The sequence below is a fragment of the Chrysemys picta genome, chromosome 13 (genome assembly GCF_011386835.1).
Source record: "Chrysemys picta bellii isolate R12L10 chromosome 13, ASM1138683v2, whole genome shotgun sequence".
Classification (NCBI taxonomy): domain Eukaryota; kingdom Metazoa; phylum Chordata; order Testudines; family Emydidae; genus Chrysemys; species Chrysemys picta.
The window spans coordinates 41,690,598-41,711,689 of record NC_088803.1 but is presented as its reverse complement, the minus strand read 5'-3'; the positions used below and the strand labels follow the sequence as shown (position 1 = coordinate 41,711,689).

Genomic DNA, 21,092 nt, shown 5'->3' with positions numbered 1-21,092 from the left:
GGCATTCTTCTCTGCTTGTCCTGTAAAATGCTGCTGCTGAGCGGTCAAACAGTTACAACAATGCAACCCCAAAACGGTTACATATCAAAAGTGCTGGTTGCATATGGTCTGTAAAGAACACGATGTTTGGGATGGGGGAGGATGAAAGCAGCTCATTTGTTAAATTAATGAAAACAAGAAAATTAAATAAAACTCTCAGGTGTACATTGTAAAGAAGCAAGTGTTGATTTGGCTAGATAATTCTAAAGTAAGTAACAGTCATGGAGCAAAGTCATCCAGCCACCACCAGTCTGAAACTTTGCCCTATAACATAGATTTCTGAATGGGAATTTCATTCTTTAAAGAAAAAACAACAAGGAGTCTTGTGGCACCGTAAAGACTAATAAATTTAAGGTGCCACAAGACTTCTCGTTGTTTTTGCTGAAACAGACTAACACAGCTACCCCTCTGAAATTCTTTAAAGAATATTAGTTTAAAAAGGGAGAAAACAAATTTACTGTGCTCGTAAGTGAGGCTCTAATACCTTTGAAAATAGATGATCTTTTAGTCAGATCATAACTTCTCTTTGCAAACCATTGGGGTGTGCCATGTAAATACATACAAAGTGGGTGAGGTAATATCTTTTATTGGACCAATTTCTGTTGGTGAGAGAGACAAGTTTTCAAGCTTACACAGAGCTCTTCTGCGGGTCTATGGAAGCTTGTCTCTCACAACAGAAATTGGTCCAATAAAAGATATTACTTCACCCACCTTGTCTCTATAATATCTTGGGACCAACAACTCTGCATATGTAAATACATACAGCAGTGGGGGACTCTTAAATGTATAGCAATTTTAATACAATAACAAGGACATTTTAAATATCTGTGAAAAGAAATTCATACACACCGATTAGATATACTGAAAATTAAATGAAAAGGTGAAAATTTCAAATAGAAAAAATCCTTCTTGTATGACTACATATTTAGAATCCTTTAAAATGTGTATTATTCACCAGAAACACTGCAGTGACTCATTCAAGGCTATTACAGTCCATCATGCTAGTCAACACTGATGGACTTTTAAAATGTAGAATGTTTTCTGGAGTCAATAATGGCCTCATCACAGCCATTAAACTCTGTTCTCTCTCTGATTTTCAGTGGACTCCTAGGAACAAGATAATGCAACTGCAGTGCTGTAATTACATTTCTAAACAAAATGTCCAAGTTGTTTGTCATGTGCTTGTATCCAAAATAGCCACAAACAAAAACCCCAAGACATTTTGAACTAAATAATCAAACCACATTTTAGGCTGACATGCAAAATTTAGTTTAAGAACATAAGGATGTTTTTGAATTGTAGGCAAGTTGCAATATCTGAAACAATGAACTTATTATCCTACCATCATTGGTATGTTTTGCAACCAAGTAAGAGAGACAAGGTGAGTGAGGTAATATCTCTTATTGGACTAACTTCTTTTGGTGAGGAAGATAAGCTTTCGAGCTACCCAGAGCTCTTCTTCAGGCCATGTAGAAAGACGAGGTCTCTGTGCTGAAGAGGTCACCACTTAAGGGTACTAGTGATGCGAGTAGTCATATTGAAGTCAATGGACAAATTGTGCAAATAGGGATGTCTCACTAGAATAAGTGTTTACAAGACTGGGTTTTAGACTAGACAGATGCCACAGATAAATGTCAGTCATGAGGGCACATATATCTCACCAGAGCAGAGATGAGTGATTTAAGGTTTAAAAAAAAAAAGTGTGTGGGGGGGTGAGTGTTAAAGAGGGATCTAAAGTCGGTAGCTTGAGAGATGGGAAGTGGGAGAGGCAAGTATGGGAGTGAGAAATAGACAGAGAATGTCTTACACTTCACTAACAAAAAGGAGCCAAATTAAAAGCAGACAGTGGGCCTTAGGTTAAGATTTGACCAAGATTGTGGTCTCAGATACACTGTGTTAATCCAACATGTGTTTCCAGTCAGAGAACTTGTATAACAATTTATTTTTCCAGCCAATTACTATTGTTTATGATTGAGTTATAAAACTCACAAAGTGGAGTATGTAAGGGAAACTTTAGTGACTGATTCTTCAATGGAGTACTATGAACAGCTCTTACTTCCACCAGTTGAATCTGAATGAACCTTTCCTGGCAAAGGACATGTAAACATTCAGTTTTGCTTTAAAACACTCCCTACAAAGGATAATTGTCACAGGGTCCACTCAGCACTAGGGTGCCTTTTCCTAGAAGCTGTGGGGATTAATTCCTTTCAGTTGTTGTGCCCTCCTCTAGCAGGAGCCCCAGAGTTGCAGAGATGGCTGGAGAGACTTCTTCATGACTTGGTCCTCCAGCCAGGTCACCAAGCATGTTTTACCCTTCCAAGGTATCAACATCTCTCAGGGCAAACTGTCCCAGGCAAGCAGTCCACTCTCCACTGCCTGGTATGTGCCCTTCCCCAATAGCTAATAGGGGAACCCAGGCCTGCCCTCTATTCCACGTTCTACCTCAGGGCCCTCTGATCCGCAGCCAAGCTCTGCCCTATCCTATACCTTGCTACTTTTCCCCTGAGACTTTCCAATTCTCCCTCCTCTTGGGGTTTGCTAGTCCAACTCTGTCCTCCTAGGCAGAGACTGTAGGCTACTTGCCTCTATAGCCCCAGACACACCTGCTTTCTCCCAGGGAGTGGAATGGAGTCAAGTCAGCCTAGCCTTACACCCAGCAGCTGCTCCCATCCATCTGAACATCCATCTCATGTCATTAATCCCTGCTCCTCCTCCAGGTGCAGCCTGGGCAGTTAACTGGCCAAGTTAGCCAGCTTAACCCCTCCAGGGCTTGTGCGTAGACACTCCATCAGATACACTATTAAAAAAAACCCTTTAAAAAGTTACTTCATATGGAGTTCTCTGGCCTTATCTTATTGTGCAGTGGCTTGCTCAACAGCCAGCCTTATCTTTTGCCTGTTCAAGAGACACCTTCAGCATTGCTGCTGAAAATAGAGATTTGTCAAAAATCCCATATGTTGTCTTCAGTTTTTGTCTGCTTATGATGGGGTCTACTTACATTATTTTAGGGCCAGATTCAGTAACTCTTACTCATGTTGCCAAATAAAGGCTTGGCTACACTTGCGAGTTACAGCGCAATAAAGGAGCCCCGGGCACACTAGCTCACTACCCGTCCACACTGGCAAGGCACGTAGAGCACTCTGACTCCACGGCTACAGCGCTGCTGGTACTCCACCTCAGCGAGTGGAATAACGTTTGCTGTGCGCCTACTGGAGCACCGCGGTGCAAGTGTGAATGGGGTATTGCATTACTGAGCTCTGATTGACCTCCAGAAACGACCCATAATCCCCTTAAGTCAACTGGCCACTCTTGTCATTGTTTTGAACTCGCTGTAGGAATGCGGATATGTCCTTTCAAAGCTTCATTTTTGACAGCTAGCTGCTTATCTGCTCCGGGACAAAGGAATGCTGCTTGCTTTGAGTGAGTGAGAGAGAGGCGGGGAGAAGAGGGGGAAGTCCGCTGCTGTCTGAACTTACAAGTCAGCATGCTGACATGCTCTCAGCCCCCCAAAACCCACCCTCTCTCCCTCCACATACACACAACATACTCCCTGTCACACTCCACCCCATCTCCCGCATTTGAAAAGCACGTTGCAGCCACTTGCATGCTGGGATAGCTACCACAATGCACTGCTCTTTGTGGCAGTGCAAGAGCTGCTAATGTGCCCACACCAGTGCACGTCCAGCTGAGAGTGTAAACACTCAGCAGCGTTTTCCCTGCTGCGGTCTCCAAAGGCTGGTTTAACTTCCAGCGCTCTACAACTGCAAGTGTAGCCAGGCCCTAAGTATTCATATGAATGCGTATATGCTACACTGAGGGCTTGTCTACACTGGCAATTTACAGCACTACAACTTTCTCGCTCCGGGGTGTGAAAAAACACCCCCCTGAGTGCAGCAAGTTTCAGCGCTGTAAAGCACCAGTGTAAACAGTGACCCGAAGTGCTGGTACCTATGCCTCTCTTGGAGGTGGTTTTTCAAGAGCACTGGGAAAGCTCTCTCCCAGCGCTCTGCTGTGACTACACAAGCCACGTTAAAGTGCTGCCAGTGTAGACAAGCCCTTAGTGCTACTCAATGTGAAGACTGCGGAGCCTGTCCCTTAACATTTCTTCCTTCCCTGGGTTCTGCAGCCACATTACTTCATGGGACTGTGCAAGAACTGTGATGGGGGAAAAGCCGACTGCTACAGAGAAGCATGTGGATCGGACAGAGACTTCTCTTAGGGGAGAGTCTAATGATAGAGAATCTCCAGGTTATCTTCAGGAGCAGAGGATGGAGGAGGATAATGTAAGGGCCAGATCAGATGATAAACATTCACATAAAAAAGAATCTAACACATCAGAAAAGGGCAGACAAATAAACAGTGACAAGTTTTTAAAGTGCTTGTACACAAATGCTAGAAGTCTAAATAATAAGATGGGTGAACTAGAGTGCCTCATGATAAAGGAGGATATTGATATAATACGCATCACAGAAACCTGGTGGACTGAGAGCAATCAATGGGACACAATCATTCCGGGATACAAAATATATCGGAAGGACAGAACAGTTCGTGCGGGGGGGGGGGAGGGGGGGAAGGAGTGGCACTGTATGTGAAAGAAAATGTAGACTCAAATGAAGTAAAAATCTTAAGTGATTCCACATGTTCCATAGAATCTCTATGGATAGAAATTTCATGCTCTAATAAGAATATAACATTAGGGATCTATTATAAACCACCTGACCAGGACAGTGATAGTGATGATGAAATGCTAAGGGAAATTAGAGAGGCTATCAAAATTAAGAACCCAATAATAGTGGGGGATTTCAATTATCCCCATATTGACTGGGAACATTTCACTTCAGGACGAAATGCAGAGATAAAAATTCTCGATACTTTAAATGACTGCTTCCTGGAGCAGCTGGTACGGGAACCCACAAGGGGAGAGGCAACTGTAGATTTAGTCCTGAGTGGAGCACAGGAGCTGGTCCAAGAGGTAACTATAACAGGACCGCTTGGAAATAGTGACCATAATACAATAACATTCAACATCCCTGTGGTGGGAAGAATATCTCAACAGCCCAACACTGTGGCATTTAATTTTAAAAGGGGGAACTATGCAAAAATGAGGGCGTTAGTTAAACAAAAGTTAAAAAGTACAGTGACTAAAGTGAAATCCTTGCAAGCTGCATGGGCGCTTTTTAACGACACCATAATAGAGGTCCACCTTCAATGTATACCCCAAATTAAGAAACACAGTAAAAGAACTAAAAAAGAGCCACCGTGGCTTAACAACCATGTAAAAGAAGCAGTGAGAGATAAAAAGACTTCCTTTAAAAAGTGGAAGTCAAATCCTAGTGAAGCAAATAGAAAGGAGCATAAACGCTGCCAAATTAAGTGCAAGAATGTAATAAGAAAAGCCAAAGAGGAGTTTGAAGAATGGCTAGCCAAAAACTCCAAAGGTAATAACAAAATGTTTTTTAAGTATATCAGAAGCAGGAAGCCTGCTAAACAACCAGTGGGGCCCCTTGATGATCGAGATACAAAAGGAGCGCTTAAAGACAATAAAGTCATTGCGGAGAAACTAAATGGATTCTTTGCTTCAGTCTTCACGGCTGAGGATGTTAGGGAGATTCCCAAACCTGAGCCGGCTTTTGTAGGTGACAAATCTGAGGAACTGTCACAGATTGAAGTGTCACTAGAGGAGGGTTTGGAATTAATTGATAAACTTAACATTAACAAGTCACCAGGACCAGATGGCATTCATCCAAGAGTTCTGAAAGAACTCAAATGTGAAGTTGCGGAACTATTAACTAAGGTTTGTAACCTGTCTTTTAAATCGGCTTCTGTACCCAATGACTGGAAGTTAGCTAATGTAACGCCAATATTTAAAAAGGGCTCTAGAGGTGATGCCGGCAACTACAGACCGGTAAGTCTAACGTCGGTACCGGGCAAATTAGTCAAAACAATAGTTAAGAATAAAATTGTAAGACACATAGAAAAACAAACTGTTGAGCGATAGTCAACATGGTTTCTGTAAAGAGAAATTGTGTCTTACTAATCTATTAGAGTTCTTTGAAGGGGTCAACAAACACGTGGACAAGGGGGAACCAGTGGACATAGTGTACTTAGATTTCCAGAAAGCCTTTGAGAAGGTCCCTCACCAAAGGCTCTTACGTAAATTAAATTGTCATGGGAAAAAAGGGAAGGTCCTTTCATGGATTGAGAACTGGTTAAAAGACCGGGAACAAAGGGTAGGAATTAATGGTAAATTCTCAGAATGGAGAGGGGTAACTAGTGGTGTTCCCCAAGGGTCAGTCCTCGGACCAATCCTATTCAACTTATTTATAAATGATCTGGAGAAAGGGGTAAACAGTGAGGTGGCAAAGTTTGCAGATGATACTAAACTGCTCAAGATAGTTAAGACCAAAGCAGACTGTGATGAACTTCAAAAAGATCTCACAAAACTAAGTGATTGGGCAACAAAATGGCAAATGAAATTTAATGTGGATAAATGTAAAGTAATGCACACTGGAAAAAATAACCCCAACTATACATACAATATGATGGGGGCTAATTTAGCTACAAGTCAGGAAAGAGATCTTGGAGTCATTGTGGATAGCTCTCTGAAGATGTCCGTGCAGTGTGCAGAGGCAGTCAAAAAAGCAAACAGGATGTTAGGGATCATTAAAAAGGGGATAGAGAATAAGACTGAGAATATATTATTGCCCTTATATAAATCGATGGTACGCCCACATCTCGAATACTGCGTACAGATGTGGTCTCCTCATTGAAAAAAAAGATATACTGGCACTAGAAAAGGTTCAGAAAAGGGCAACTAAAATGATTAGGGGGTTGGACGGGTCCCATATGAGGAGAGATTAAAGAGGCTAGGACTTTTCAGCTTGGAAAAGAGGAGACTAAGGGGGGATATGATAGAGGTATATAAAATCATGAGTGATGTGGAGAAAGTGGATAAGGAAAAGTTATTTACTTATTCCCATAATACAAGAACTAGGGGTCACCAAATGAAATTAATAGGCAGCAGGTTTAAAACAAATACAAGGAAGTTCTTCTTCATGCAGCACACAGTCAACTTGTGGAACTCCTTACCTGAGGAGGTTGTGAAGGCTAGGACTATAACAACGTTTAAAAGAGAACTGGATAAATTCATGGTGGTTAAATCCATTAATGGCTATTAGCCAGGATGGGTAAGGAATGGTGTCCCTAGCCTCTGTTTGTGAGAGGATGGAGATGGATGGCAGGAGAGAGATCACTTGATCATTGCCTGTTGGTCCACTCCCTCTGGAGTACCTGGCATTGGCCACTGTCGGTAGACAGGATACTGGGCTAGATAGACCTTTGGTCTGACCTGGTACGGCCGTTCTTATGTGATTCGTTACAGGAGTTGCAAAAATATAGTCCAAGCCCAGATTTAATGTCCATGTAGGGCAGAAAACGTGCCTAAATCCTATTTTCAAACGTGACAAGCACTTAGGCGCCTAATTTTCATGAAAGTCAATGAGAGTTAGGTTCCTAACTCATGTAGGTGCTTCTGAAAATATTGCTTAAGATCTAACAGTTGTATCTGAATGCTCTCTGCACAGAAAATGTAGTTCTTCTGCTGCTCGAGGATATGAAGCACTGAACTGACCCCCTCCTGTGGTCGTAGGTTGTCTCAAGTGTTTCAGACCAGGCCACTAAATTATGCTGTATCACATTTTATTTAGTCTTGTGTAATGTAGACTTTTTTAGTGAGCACTTCTGTGATTTCCTGTCACGTATTTTCCATTCATCTAAAAATAAAACCCGAAGCTATTTTCTTCTGTACTTCTCCCCCCTCCTCTTCTCCCTCCCCTGCCTTCAATAGGATCTAATTCATTTTCCTGTAATTTCATCTGCAGCAGACAGAAAAACACTGGGGCCAGGATTCTATTCTACCAAGTCCCTAATGGAGCCCCTTCCTGAAAGGGAGCAGTTCTGATCACACTGCTATTTTTTAAGCTTTTATCTGGCAGGTATGATCTGAGTCATACCTGGCTTGGTCGATCACAGAAATGATACATCAGAACTTAAAAAGTGTGTGTGTTCTAAAAAAAAAAAATAGATGAAATAAAATCAGAAGAGAACGACTGGTTTTTATTTCTTTTCTTTTTTTTCTTTTTTTTTTAAACTCCAGTCTGGGTGGGCAGTGTTGCTAAGAACTGAGATAATAATAATAATAATAATAATAATAATGGAGATATCCTATCTCCTAGAACTGGAAGGGACCTCGAAAGGTCATCGAGTCCAGCCCCCTGCCTTTACTAGCAGGACCAAGTACTGATTTTGCCCCAGATTCCCAAGTGGCCCCCTCAAGGATTGAACTCACAACCCTGGGTTTAGCAGGCCAATGCTCAAACCACTGAGCTATCCCTCCCCCCACGGATCAGATCCTCAACTGGTTTAAAAAGGTAGCCCCTTAAGTCAATAGAGCTATGCCAATATACACCAGGTGAGAATCTGGCCCTATCTTTATAATACACTATAAAATGCATGTGCTTAAAGAACACAACACTATGATCAGAGACCTTGAGTCTGTTCCTGGCTTTCCCACTGATGCACTATGTGACTTTTTTGTTGTTGTTGTTGTTTTCTTAATGTTCTTTGGTTTCTTGTTCTGTAAAATGGAAATAATACTGGCCCACTATTGCAAAATGGGGAGTGATCTTTGGATGAAAAGGGTTATGGAAATACAAAATAGTATTATTACTCTTTTTGTTCCTTATTTTTATTGTGCATTATGTATTTATTAGTTAAGCCATTGTTAAAGTGCTTTGAAGACTAACACCAGCATAGAAGTGCTAGCTTCTCTTTTAGTGTTCTCAATAACAAGGTTAGACTTTAGTCACCCTGAGTTGTTCAGGGCCTAGGGTAAAAGTTTGAAAATTACCTAAGTCCCTTTGACCTTGATTTAAATGGAACTACGTGTATGCTTAAAGTTAGGTGTGTGCTTCAAGTTTGGCACATGCTTAAATGCCTTGCTGAACTGGGTTTTTTTAAGAGTAACAAAAAAACCCTGCAAATCTCGTATAGCATTAGGTTCTTTTGTTAAGTACTTGCAAAAAGTACAAGATATGTTGTAGGGTGAAACGCAATAAACATGAGTCACTATGTCCAGTGCTGTAGATCATTGTATATTGATTCAGCCACTCAGTGATAAGGAATGTTTTTACTCAGAGGGAGTGTCCTGAAGAGAATAAATGTACTTGGAGCACTGGACTGGGGTTGGGGAGACCGGGTTCTATTTCCAGCTCTTCTACTGGCCTACTGAGTGACCTTAGGGAAGTCACTTCCCCTCTCTGTGTCTGTTTTCTCATCTGTAAAATAGGGATAATGATACTGACCTCCTTTGTAAAGCACTTGGAGAACTACTGATAAAAAGTGCTATATAAGAGCTAGGTATTATCATTGTCCTGGGACCATAGATGCTAGAGAAATAGGATGCTAGCAAATGCACCTTGAGAGACCAAGAATGGAGGGCTTGAATGCGAATGGCATTTGAGAGAGAAGAGAACTGCTGGGAGATGCTGAAAGGGAACTGTTGTGCTACTTGGTATCCAATTCAATTCCCTTTGAATTTACTGGGAAATGGATCAGCCTTAGTTAGCTAAGACAGTCACAAAGAGGATTGAGTGAAAATGGAAACTTCAGGCTACATTTGTGAAGATGCTCTCTAATTTTGTGACCATATTTTTGCATCTGCAAAATGCAAATGTGCATTGAAATGTGAGGGTAAATGTTAGTATTTATACATTCCGCTACCTGATTACACTCAGAAATGAGGTAATTAATTGGATTTGTTCCCACAGTCAATTTTGCATCCTAACTTCACACTTAATGGCAAAGTAAAGTGCTAAGATAAGGACCCTTTAAAAAAACAAAACAAAAGCAAACAAAAAAACCCTTAGTCTGTATGTGGACATAGTAAGAAAGCAGGTCTTCTGTGAGTCATGCTGGGCGTGGAGGGTAATGCTGCTTTCCTGTTCATCTATTCCTATGTGTAAATATAGTTTATTTGACAGTTGCTTCTTGGAGACAATGATTATTCCACTGATGTTAGTAACCAGCATAATATAGCTTTACTGTACTCACTGTAATACAGCACCTGAAAGTGTTTTGATAATAAGACAAGCTCCCTCTTCTGAGGAGTTTACATGTCCTGATTAGCATGCATTGCTGATCATTGACTATGAAACCTTTCATGGGTTCTCAGATCATTTTTATGGCTATCATGTCCTGTAGAGCTAGTTGGAAACCAAAATTTCCATTCTTTGGAAAATTAAGACATTTACAAAACATTCATTCAGAATCAGAACAAAAAGCCAAATTCTGGAAATTTCCAATAGAAAAAAAATTCTTTTTTTTTATTTGAAACCATTGCAGTGTTTCATTTTGATAACATTTAGTCATCGTATTTCGACTTTGATATTAAAGCATTATTTTTAAAATATGATGTTATATTTAATATTTTAATATAATATACACATTGAAACAAAAATAATCAAAATGATAAAGTAAAAATGAAATATTTTGACAGTACTGAAACTAAACAAGAAAGTTGAAATTCAACTGTTAGACTTTTCATTGTGAATATTTTGTTGAAATCAACAGATTCCCCCAAACCATCTTGATTTCAACAAAACTGCAATTTGTGATGGAAACTATTCCATCAAAAATTCAACCAGCGCTAGTCATGTACTTGCTTTAGTTGGCAATTCATCTAGTCTGTTTACCAAAATTAACTACTATAAATTCATAAAACTCATTTGTGATCATTTGCTAGTCTAGTCCCAGATGACCCAAATGACCAGGGGGCTATTAAAGAGTAGAAGATTCAGTTCGGAATGTCTTTGTATTTATGGATTTAAACTAGATTTTTAATGTTGATTGGATGGCTGTAGGAGTGGTATATGTGACTATTCTCAACCTTCCCTTCAAGACATGAAAAACTCCAAGCTCACCCAGTGCAACCGCTCTTCTTTTTGATGGCAGGACCTGTTTTTGCCCGGTGAATGAGCAGAATTTAATACAAATTTAATACAAAGTGCATGATACTTTCCAGGCCTTTCATTCCTTCTATGGTAATTAGAGACATAAGTACTTTCTTTGCTTCACAAGCTGTGTTTTAAAAAATGAGCATTTAACAAGATTGTCTTCCTATTTTGTGTACTAAAATATTTTTTCCCCTAAAAAGTGCTTGTCTATGACACATAACAGAAACACAGCATCTTTTATGATATAAGCGTCTTTTCTTGTCCTTGTTATTAACTTAAAGAAAGATAATGTCCATTTACCTTTTTGTTCTTTTTTTCTGGGTTGTCTTCCACATCCCTATCTGAGTTCCTGAAATTCCTTCTCAAGTTTTCTTTCTCTAAATTACTAAGTGAAAGCCAGATACTGCAGTCCCTTCTCAGGCAAAACTCCTGAGGAAGTTCAGGAACTACAGCAGGCACCTTTAAAAATCTCAGTAGGTGCCTATCTGCATCTTTAGGCACCTAAATACCTTTAACAATCTGTCCTGGTATGCTTAGAGAGATATCAATAGTTAGTAGACCTTAATTGATCAGGGGAGTAGCTATTGAATAATTGTATGCAAACTTCTCTTTGCATGCACCAATGCTCAAACAGATGCACACTCAATACTGCAGAAGCATTTAGATAATATTGTTTTATTAAAGGCTAACAAAATTGTTGCCAGAATAAGTTATTTTCTTACATAAGCAGTAATAGGGAGTGCCTAAAATGTGAGACAATTTACCCTTTAAAGTACAGAGCTGGAAAAGGAAAAAATCTGTTTATTGACAAACTATAAAACACAAGATATTGAAACAGACCCACCCACACTCACACCCACACGAGGAAGGAGGAGGAAAATACCAGAATGAAAGTGGTAAAAGTAGAGAAACTAAATGAAACGGCCCTTCTGGCATATGGTAAGAACCTCGCCTTAGTGATGAATCTCATTGTCACAGCCCTCCGTTTTCATCGGCTGTTTCCTTCTCTGCTGGCAAGCCTTTCAGCAAATTCAATTTACATTCACCCTGGCATATCAGCTGACTCCTAAAGCTCTGTGTTTTTCTTGTCACTCCAGTTTATAGAAGGTTCCCACCTGCTGCTAGTTGGTAGGCAGTAGTGGAATGGAGACAGCAGTGTCTTGAGTCTAAAGTAATTACCCAAAGAGTTAACTTTATGACCAGAGTGTAAATTTGATTTATTTGTTCTGTATGGACCTAGGAACCCTCTCTTCTTGTCAACTGTTTGAAATGGGCCAGCCTCATTGTCACTACAAAAGTGATTTTTCCTCCCTTGGAATTCTACTGATAATTAAAATGTCTCATTAGACTGACCCCCCACCTAGTAAGGCAACTCTCATCTTTTCATGTACTATGTATAAATATACCTACTACTGTATTTTCCACTTCATGCATCTGATGAAGTAGGTTTTAGCCACAAAAGCTTATGCCCGAATACATTTGTTAGTCTCTAAGGTGCCACAAGGACTTCTCATTGTTCTCTCTTTATTCTGTATCTGTACACAATGGGGTATCAATCCATGACTGCGCTCCTAAGCACTACCACAATATAAATAATATATTCATCTTAGCTACACTGTGCATGCTGGTGTAGATAGGATTTCTCCTGTGCACTATCAAGAAAAATCTCAGCAGAGCCATCCTGTTGATCTTCAAGGACTATGATGTCCTTACTGCGCAACGGGAAAGGATCAAAATGAAATATTCTAGGCAGCATCGCTGTGATGTTCAAATTGACATTCGCTGAACTAAGCCATCATCTCAGCCATGTCATTGAACGTGAACTGCTTCTTTATACCGCTGCTTCTTAGGTGATACCCGCTAGTACTGTTGCCTTTCAAGCATTTCATTTGAAGTGTACAAAAACTTAAAGGCAAAATGCTAAACAAGGTGAAATTTGAGGATTTTTTTTCACAGTTCATTGCCAAGTAGACAACAGTCCGTTTTACTGAAAAACTGGTCATTTTGCACGGGGTTTTGGCTAAAAAAAATGGGTGCTTTCCCCACGAATGAGCCCATTTCAAAGCAAAAATTGGCCCATTTTAAGTGAAATTTTTAAAATTTAACATTTGAAATTGGACTTTCAACATTTGAAATTTTTTTAATGTTTCTGTGTTAAAATGGGCATTTTAGCAAATTTTACAGCAATGCATGTTTGCATAGCACCTAACACAACGGGATCCTGTTCTGAGTGGGATCTTTGGGCGTGGCCACGATATAAATATTAGATGACAAAATAAAGCAAAATGTAGAGGGTGCCCAACTGGCAGAGAGGCTAAGTGACTTGCCCAAGGGATTACATGGGAAGTCTGTGACAAAATAAGGCATTGAAGTTGGGTCTTCCATGTTCTAGGCTAGTGCCCTAATCACTGGGCCATCCTTCCTCTCCCATCCCACTGTACTGCAGTTTCCCATCTGTAAAATGAAGATAGAAATACTTCCTACCCCCTCCCCTTGTTAGTCTTTTTCTAGTTAGGGTATTAGTCTGAGAAAAGAAATAATGGGCTTGATCCTGGACTGATGCTGAGTACCACAACTCCCACTGACTTCAGTGAGAACAGAGAACATCAAAGACTCAGAGTACCAGGCCTCAAAGCTAAGCAGAAGCTCACATTTTGTACCAGAGAACACCACATTTACTTAACACATTGCAGTATATATTGTCTTCACGCAGGCATTGCATTTTAGAATGAGTTTATTAAAGCTCTAGACCACCACGATTCATAGGATAACTTCCCTGCTTTGTTGGATAATTGCTGTTTTATGTTTCTATTTGCAGTGGATGCAAGGACAAGTGTTGAACAGAATAATGTGGCCGTTTCTTCCCAGAAGACAACAGAGATAAGCTCCATTTCTGATGCAAATGGAAAAAATCTTGGGACTGAGGCCAAGAAACCCATGCCAGCTGCAAAATCTCGTTTTGTCTTTTCTTTTTCACGGCCTGTACCAGGACGTACTGAAGAGCAAGCTACAGACTCATCAGTTGGATCAGCTAAGCTTGATGTCAGTTCAGAGATGCCTGAAGTGAACAAAGCATCAAGTGAGAAAGTAGATAGTTCTGCAACAGCTGTGCTGGAGGAAGGGTCTGATAAAAACCTAAGCCAGGCTCCTTCTGCAGCAGAACTTAGTGACACTGAACTAATAGCATTAGCATCACCTGAGACAGAGGACGCAGCCTCATCAAAGACAAAACAAGTAACTTTCTTTGACAGACTCTTCAAACTGGAAAAGGGGAAGGAGAAAGAAAAGAGTAAGACACAAGTTGAAACCCAAGAGGAAAGCCAGATTGCGGACATTCCTGACGCAGGCATCACAGCGGAAGAGGCTGCTGGATTACAGAGCACACCAAACAATGTCCCACAGGGGAAGGCAAGTGTTTGAATGGGAATATCAATTTCTTCCTTAATGAAATTTCTTAGGATTATTAATGGTGCAGGACAGCATCATGTTCTGATGGTTGTGTGAATCAGGCAGCAAATATTCTTGCTTTGTAGTGTGACTCCCCCACTTATCAGGGAAATCTAACAATCTCTGGAAGACTAATACAAGCTGTGGCATCTGTTTCATGACAAAATTGGTGATGTTTGACCTACAGTTTAAGTTCATTTGTATTTTTACCAAAGACTTGGGCAAGATAGCTATATTCATGCTTCATTAGTCTAGATGATGAACAGCAGCTGGCTGCACGTGTAAAAAATGTACTTGGAGCACAAGTGACTTTCATGCTTTAGGAGCTCAGTGTGTGATATTGAATGGTTTTAGGAAATTCTTTAGGCATATTTCACATGAAGCTTATAAAATACTAACTCACTCATTTTATGCACTAGCTACTTATTGCATATCATACATACTAGGTCACAACCTTTAGTGAAGCCTAGAATACCGTAGTAACTCTTTGCATTTTGTATATATAGTGCTCTTCATCCAAAGAATGATAATTCTTTAGAATGGATAGGAATGAATTTTAGAGACAGGGAAAATGAAGCATTAAGAAGTTAAGAGACTTGCCCAAGGTCATATGCTAGTCAGTAGCAGAGCTGGAAATAGACCTTGACTCTCTTGTGTGCGCTTTATAGATAAGATCTCAGCATTTGAGATAAACAATTGTTTTGTATCTATAGCAATTGTTCTGACGCTACTGTTGAGTTGCTTTATACTTTGTCTCAAATGTGATGGCTTTTTTTTACTCTTCCTGTAGAATAGCGGGTAGTAGCAAGGAGAACGTGCAGTGGTTTATTATTAATTTTATTGTATTTTTTATTTATGAAGGGCTGTCAGCACTCTGAAGTAGAATTAGTGGAATGTAGGAGGAAATGTAATCAGAATTCTTTCTGGTTTTAAATGATTATTAATAGGCTCTTAAACTTAATGGGGCAAATCAACATAGCTTCATTGACTTCAACACAGTAATGCTACTTTACAACAGCTGAGCATCCAGCCCAAACTTTTTCTAAGGGATGCGTTCAGGCTTCATCTGTAAATTTTTACACCATCAACATTACTAGAGGTTGATTTTGCATATCATGGCACTTCAAGCATGGCTATGTTGCTCAAAGGGCCAGTCCCTCAACAGGTGTGAAGTGGTGTAACTCCACTGTTAGCTTCAATGTGCTAATTTGCATCAGCTAAGAATCTAGCTCAAATATTTTTATGACCTCTGGGGAAAAAAGACATTATAAAAACTGGCAGCTGTTTATCAGACTCTATGGAGGAAAAGGCAATTTTAAGAGCAATTATTATTTTGATGGCTCTAGCATAAGTCCTCTAATTACACTAATGGTGGAATATCAGTAACTGCTGCCTTGAGCAGCACTGACCAGATCTCTGAATGAGATCCGTTTGCCTTCTGAATATATTATTGCAGTATTGTTTCTAAAATAAGTCTTTCTTTTTCTACTCTGAAATTCATTTCCCCCCCATCCTCTCCCCGCCCCAAGGTTTGCTATCTCAGTTCTGGAGGATCTCAGCCCTAGAATAAATCTATTTATCTTTTTTTTTTTTAAGGTTTGCCAGTTTGTTTTAAGATAAGAGTTTGAAAGAATAGAAGTTTATTGATAACAAATGTGTTTTTGTGCCTGTCCTTCAAAAATGGTGCACATCACTGGGTATCTCAGACAGCTAATGTATAACATATGGGATATAGTGCCTATGCACACTTGTGTATTTGTGTTCTGACTTGGACTCATGGAATCTAAAATCACTCACTGTTTAAAGCAGAGCTGAATGAATAATCCACAATGAATAATGTGTTCAGTACTTATTGCCTTTTCTTTCAGTTTGCAAATTATCCAGGGAAAGACTGATATTCTGCCAGGATTCAAAAATATTTACAAATTTCTTCAAGCTTAAGTCTTGGCCTATAGCTGATTAGAATTGTTACCTTTACAGTTAAGTATAAAATTCACAATTCTTCCTTTGTTTGTGACTTTCTTTAGACCAGGCCTGTGCCATTTCACTTTACTAGCAATGGTTTGCTCATAGGCAAAACCCCTGAGAGAAGACACAACTGATACCAGAAATAAAGAATGTTTTTAGAGCTATAGCTTATGCCTGTTCCCCACACAAAATAAGCTATATCAGCAAAACAACATTGCTGGTATAACTGCATCTACAGTAGGGCTTTTTGCTGGTATAAAAACGTTGTAGGGAATCACACCCCTCTCTGACTGGCAGACACTTCTAGTTGGCCTATGATTCTCTTTTTTTATGTTAAGACTTCAGCAACCACAAAGCACACATTTCAAATTGCATATTTGATTATAAAATGGGCAGTGTACAGTTCATGCTGTGTTGGTTGGTGCAAGCAGTGAAACGTGAAGCATACATTGTACACTGCAATATATAAACAAAAGTAGCTTTTCACTAGGAATTAGAGTTAAACATTTGCTTGTTGTGAACAAATTCTCACATGTGTAAACCTCAAGCACACGAGCGTTTGTTAAAAGCAAACATCAATGTATCACAAACACGATCAAATCAAAGTAAGTTTTTCCAACTCAAACAATTACACGTTAGAAATGTTTCTTCTATTCCACAGCTCTAGCTTGGATACTTGGACATCTGCTACCCTTACTCATGTTGAATACTACCTTTGACCCCAATCCTGGAACGACCAATGCAAGTGAAATGAATGGGACTAGTTGGAGTAGTAAAGTTAAGCACATGCATAAGTATTTGCAGGATTCGGGCCTGAGTTTGCATATAATGCCTTTGGAATTCAGTGAAACTGCTTGTGGACTAACTCCCTGAGTCTGCAAATACTCTTAACTTTAAGCATGTGAATGGTCCCAGTGAAGTCACAAATGTGTATAGGTGCTTGTAGGGTAAGGGCCTCAATTGGTACTCAATGTGATAGTGAAACTTCAGCCTTAGCCTTGAATTTCCTGGCATTTCTTTGTATATTTGAGGGACAGAACACAAAAAGACAGGAGGTGAGGGAGTCTGAGACCTTTTATGATGAGCCAGGAATGAACATTTTATAGCCAGATGAAAAGGGGTGATAAAAAATGCTGTCAAATTTATAATTATTCTTGAGTTGCTGAGCTTTGCTTTAATTCCACCTGATTAAACTAAGACCTGGCCTCTGTCTTCAAATACATACATACTATGTTTCCTGTAAAACTGGTTACTTTGCATGTATGATGGCAGAAGGATTAAGATTTATAATTACACCAAAAATCTCCCAAACAGCTGTTAATTTAACTTGATTGTGTCTGCACAATGTTACACCATTAAAAAGAAACTCAAGTTATTGCTGTTGGCCATTATCGTTTTTGGTGGATTGTGATTTGTAGCCTCTGTAAGAGCCTGTTCAAGTCAAAGCATCACTGAGGTTAAGCACCAACAAATAACCAATAACATTGCTGGTAAGTGAAGGATAGACTCCACAGGTTTAGCTTAGGAGTTGCACAAGCATTCAGTGTTTGACAAACCAGTCTTTATTTTCGTGGTCTACAAAACTACATTCACATCACAGCATAATTAAAACAAGGACAGGATTCATGAATTGATGAAGAATTTACTATTTAAGCCAAAGAAAAGATAAATTATTTGCTTGAAATGTTTCACTGAGCCAGGATTCATACAAACAAAAGTGTTGGCAGGAATACATTCTTTTGATATGTTTTTCTAATGACTGAACTAAGATTATAGTATAAGCCCTTAATTACTCAAAAGGTTGGCTCCTTACAGAAATGCATTTACCCAGGAACATTTACCCAGGAACATTTAGCTCCTAATGCTGATTTTCCTCCTATGTTATTTCCAGAGGCTTTTTCATTAGCATTTGTCTTTGCTGAGCACATTATGGAATGCGCTGATGCAGAAGTTTTTGTGCGTATTTAAATATGACTCTAGAATGTGAGGTTCTATATTTTTTATCTCCTCCTGACTTACGCTGTAAAGGCCTGATGCTGCAGTCCTTACTCCAGCAAAATTCCTGTTGAAGTTAGTGCTGGGCCACAATTAAAGCCCCATATCAAGACCCAGGTTTGGGTCTGAGTTTGCAGCTTGAATGCTGATGGAGGCTAACAGTTTAGGGGAGCTCTTCGTACAAAAAAGGTGATTATAGTGCAAAAAAGGTAACTGTGTGTGAAACTGCCCACTGTCCAGAGAAAAAGGTGTATCCTGTGAGTGCAATTTGATTGTTTGCTCCTATGTGCACCTATTTTGCTGATGCAATTTGGTTGCCGCATATGAAAATATGAGCTTAACTATGCAACATGTGTGTGTCTATTAGGGGGAAGAAAGGGTGATAGCGGATTTAGTTGTGCTTGTGGCATGTTGGGTTTTGAGGTGGCTCTGGGTAGCATGGTGCCTCAGGCTCTTTACATCCTCCACCTCTCTCTACACTGTGTAGTCTGGCTCTCGTAGGCGAGTGTTTCAGGTCAGCAATGAGATGCGTTGGGACGGCTGTAGGAATGTAGAACACCTACTCCTACTTGACCAGTGATGGTCGCTAGATAGTCCTGTGTTTGGTTTTGTGTGTGTTTGTGTTTGTGTGCGTCTCTCTCTTTCATTTCTATTTGAGTGTGTGAGAGAGAGACAGAGAGAGAGAAACTCAGGTTAAAGTCACTAAACAATTCTCACTGAAGTTCTTTTGCTGATGTCACCAGTTTCAAGCACTCTGCTGAGGCTAGTTTTGCTTAGTAATGTATATTCTGCATCCTGTTTTTTTGGTCTGGTGCCTCACACTTTACTGTCCCTTTCACATCTGAAGTAGAGCTAGCTTTTATCATGTGTCCAGTACCACTATACATGGCATCCTTGGAAGAATGGCCACTGAAACTGGCACAGACTGCGTGTGTTTTGCAGGGAACATACTGTTCTTGGAAAGGCTTTGGCCTGTAATTGGCAGCTGTACAAACTATTGTGTCAGGTCCTTGCAAGAAACTCCTAAATAGCCTGTTAAAACGTTCTGAGCCATTGTGATGAATATCTTTCTGTGGTAGATTTGCAAAATGGTGGCTGGAGATTTAAGCAGGTAAAATCCTGTTATTGCTAATGAAACCTGTGTACTTAACTCCTTGCATACAGGTCTAAGACTGTACCCCACTCTGTGCACACTTCACAGTGCCAAAGAAGCCCTCTAGTAAAGTTTTTTAATTGCATTCATGATTTCACATGCTCAGAATTCCTCACCCCTCCTCCCCCAACCCACCACTTGCCCATACAAATATATGTTCCTTTGTAAATCATATATAAATAGTTCTTTTAAAATTCTATGATAGAGAGGAAGAAAATCTCAGAAACATGACCCAAAGGACTATTTCTTTGAAAAAGTGGAGACTGATAAAAAAGCCTAATGACAGGTTGATAGAAACCTCCTGTGTGCCATTATAACGCCAGCTAGTCCTTTCTCTCAAGGTATTTCAGAGATACCACCTATTGAAGATACATTGGCAACTTATTTTTTTCAATTTTGTGCCTCAAAAAAGTGGGAACATCATCTCCTAATGGCTATTACTACTTCTTGTGTCACTATTTTCTCTGCCTCTGGTAAATCCATACTGCAGTTTGAAGAAAATATACTGTATTATTATAAGTTGTTATTTGTATTGAAATAACACTTAGAGGCCACTAACAAGATCAGGGCCCCCTTGTGCTTGGCACTGTAATTATTGAGTGTGTGTGTGTGTGTATGTGTGTGTGTGTGTGTGTATGTGTGTGTGTGTACGTGTGTGTCTGTGCACCCGCACATGCGTGTCTGTATGCAGACAGACAGCCCCTGCTCTGAAGAGCTCCATCTAAATAGACAAGGCAGACAAAGGGTTGGAGAAGTGTACTATTAATGTCATCCCCACTTTACAGATGAGGAATTATGCTCAGAGATATTAAAGCCCAGATCTACAAAGGTATTTTGGTGCCTAAAGATGCAGATAGATGCCTAACTCCTAATGACTTCCAATGGGAGTTAGGTGCCTAATCTCCAAAGGTGCTTTTGTGTCTACAGCTAGGCACCTATCTGCATTTTTAGGTGCCTAAATACCTTTGTAAATCTGGCCCTGTGTGATTTGTCAGGATTATACAGGAAGCCTATAGCAGAGCTGAGAAACAAACCCTGATCTCCCAAGTCTAGAGCCTACCCTACTACTCAGAGATTTCTGGTGATCGGATTTGCATGGGTGTCCCTTTCTCATCTTGTCCATCAGTGCTGTACAAGAGGTGTGGACAGCCTCTGTATCAGCACTTGAGCGATGCTGGAATGTTCCAGAATCGTGTTCTGGTATTTCTGACAGGTGCAATGAAGGGGGGAGCACAATGAAGGAGGCCAGGAGGCACAAAAAAGCGGGATGGGGAGCTAGGCCCTCCTCCCACTGCCAGCTCTGAGCAGCGACCCAGAAGCCATGGCTTCTCATCACGGGCATGCCCAAGCCAGCAGTGTGGGGCGGCTCTGCACTGAGGGATCTGTTGCCTGCATCCTCACCCAATGGGGAGCCCCTGCTGGCGTTCTGGCACTGCGGGCTAGGAGGGGAGGCCAAGGCATGGCCAGGAAGAGAGGTG

At 40.3% G+C, this 21,092-nt stretch overlaps 1 protein-coding gene across 13 annotated transcripts in view; it reads left to right on the top strand.

Moving 5' to 3' along the window:
• Positions 1-21,092, top strand: part of BCAS1 (brain enriched myelin associated protein 1) — a 90,493-nt gene that overhangs the window by 15,299 nt on the left and 54,102 nt on the right. For all 13 annotated transcript variants that reach the window (XM_042858358.2, XM_065566046.1, XM_042858359.2 and 10 more), the window contains exon 4: positions 13,870-14,459. In XM_042858358.2, the coding sequence (XP_042714292.2) occupies positions 13,870-14,459 (590 nt within the window). The remainder of the gene's footprint in view (positions 1-13,869; positions 14,460-21,092) is intronic.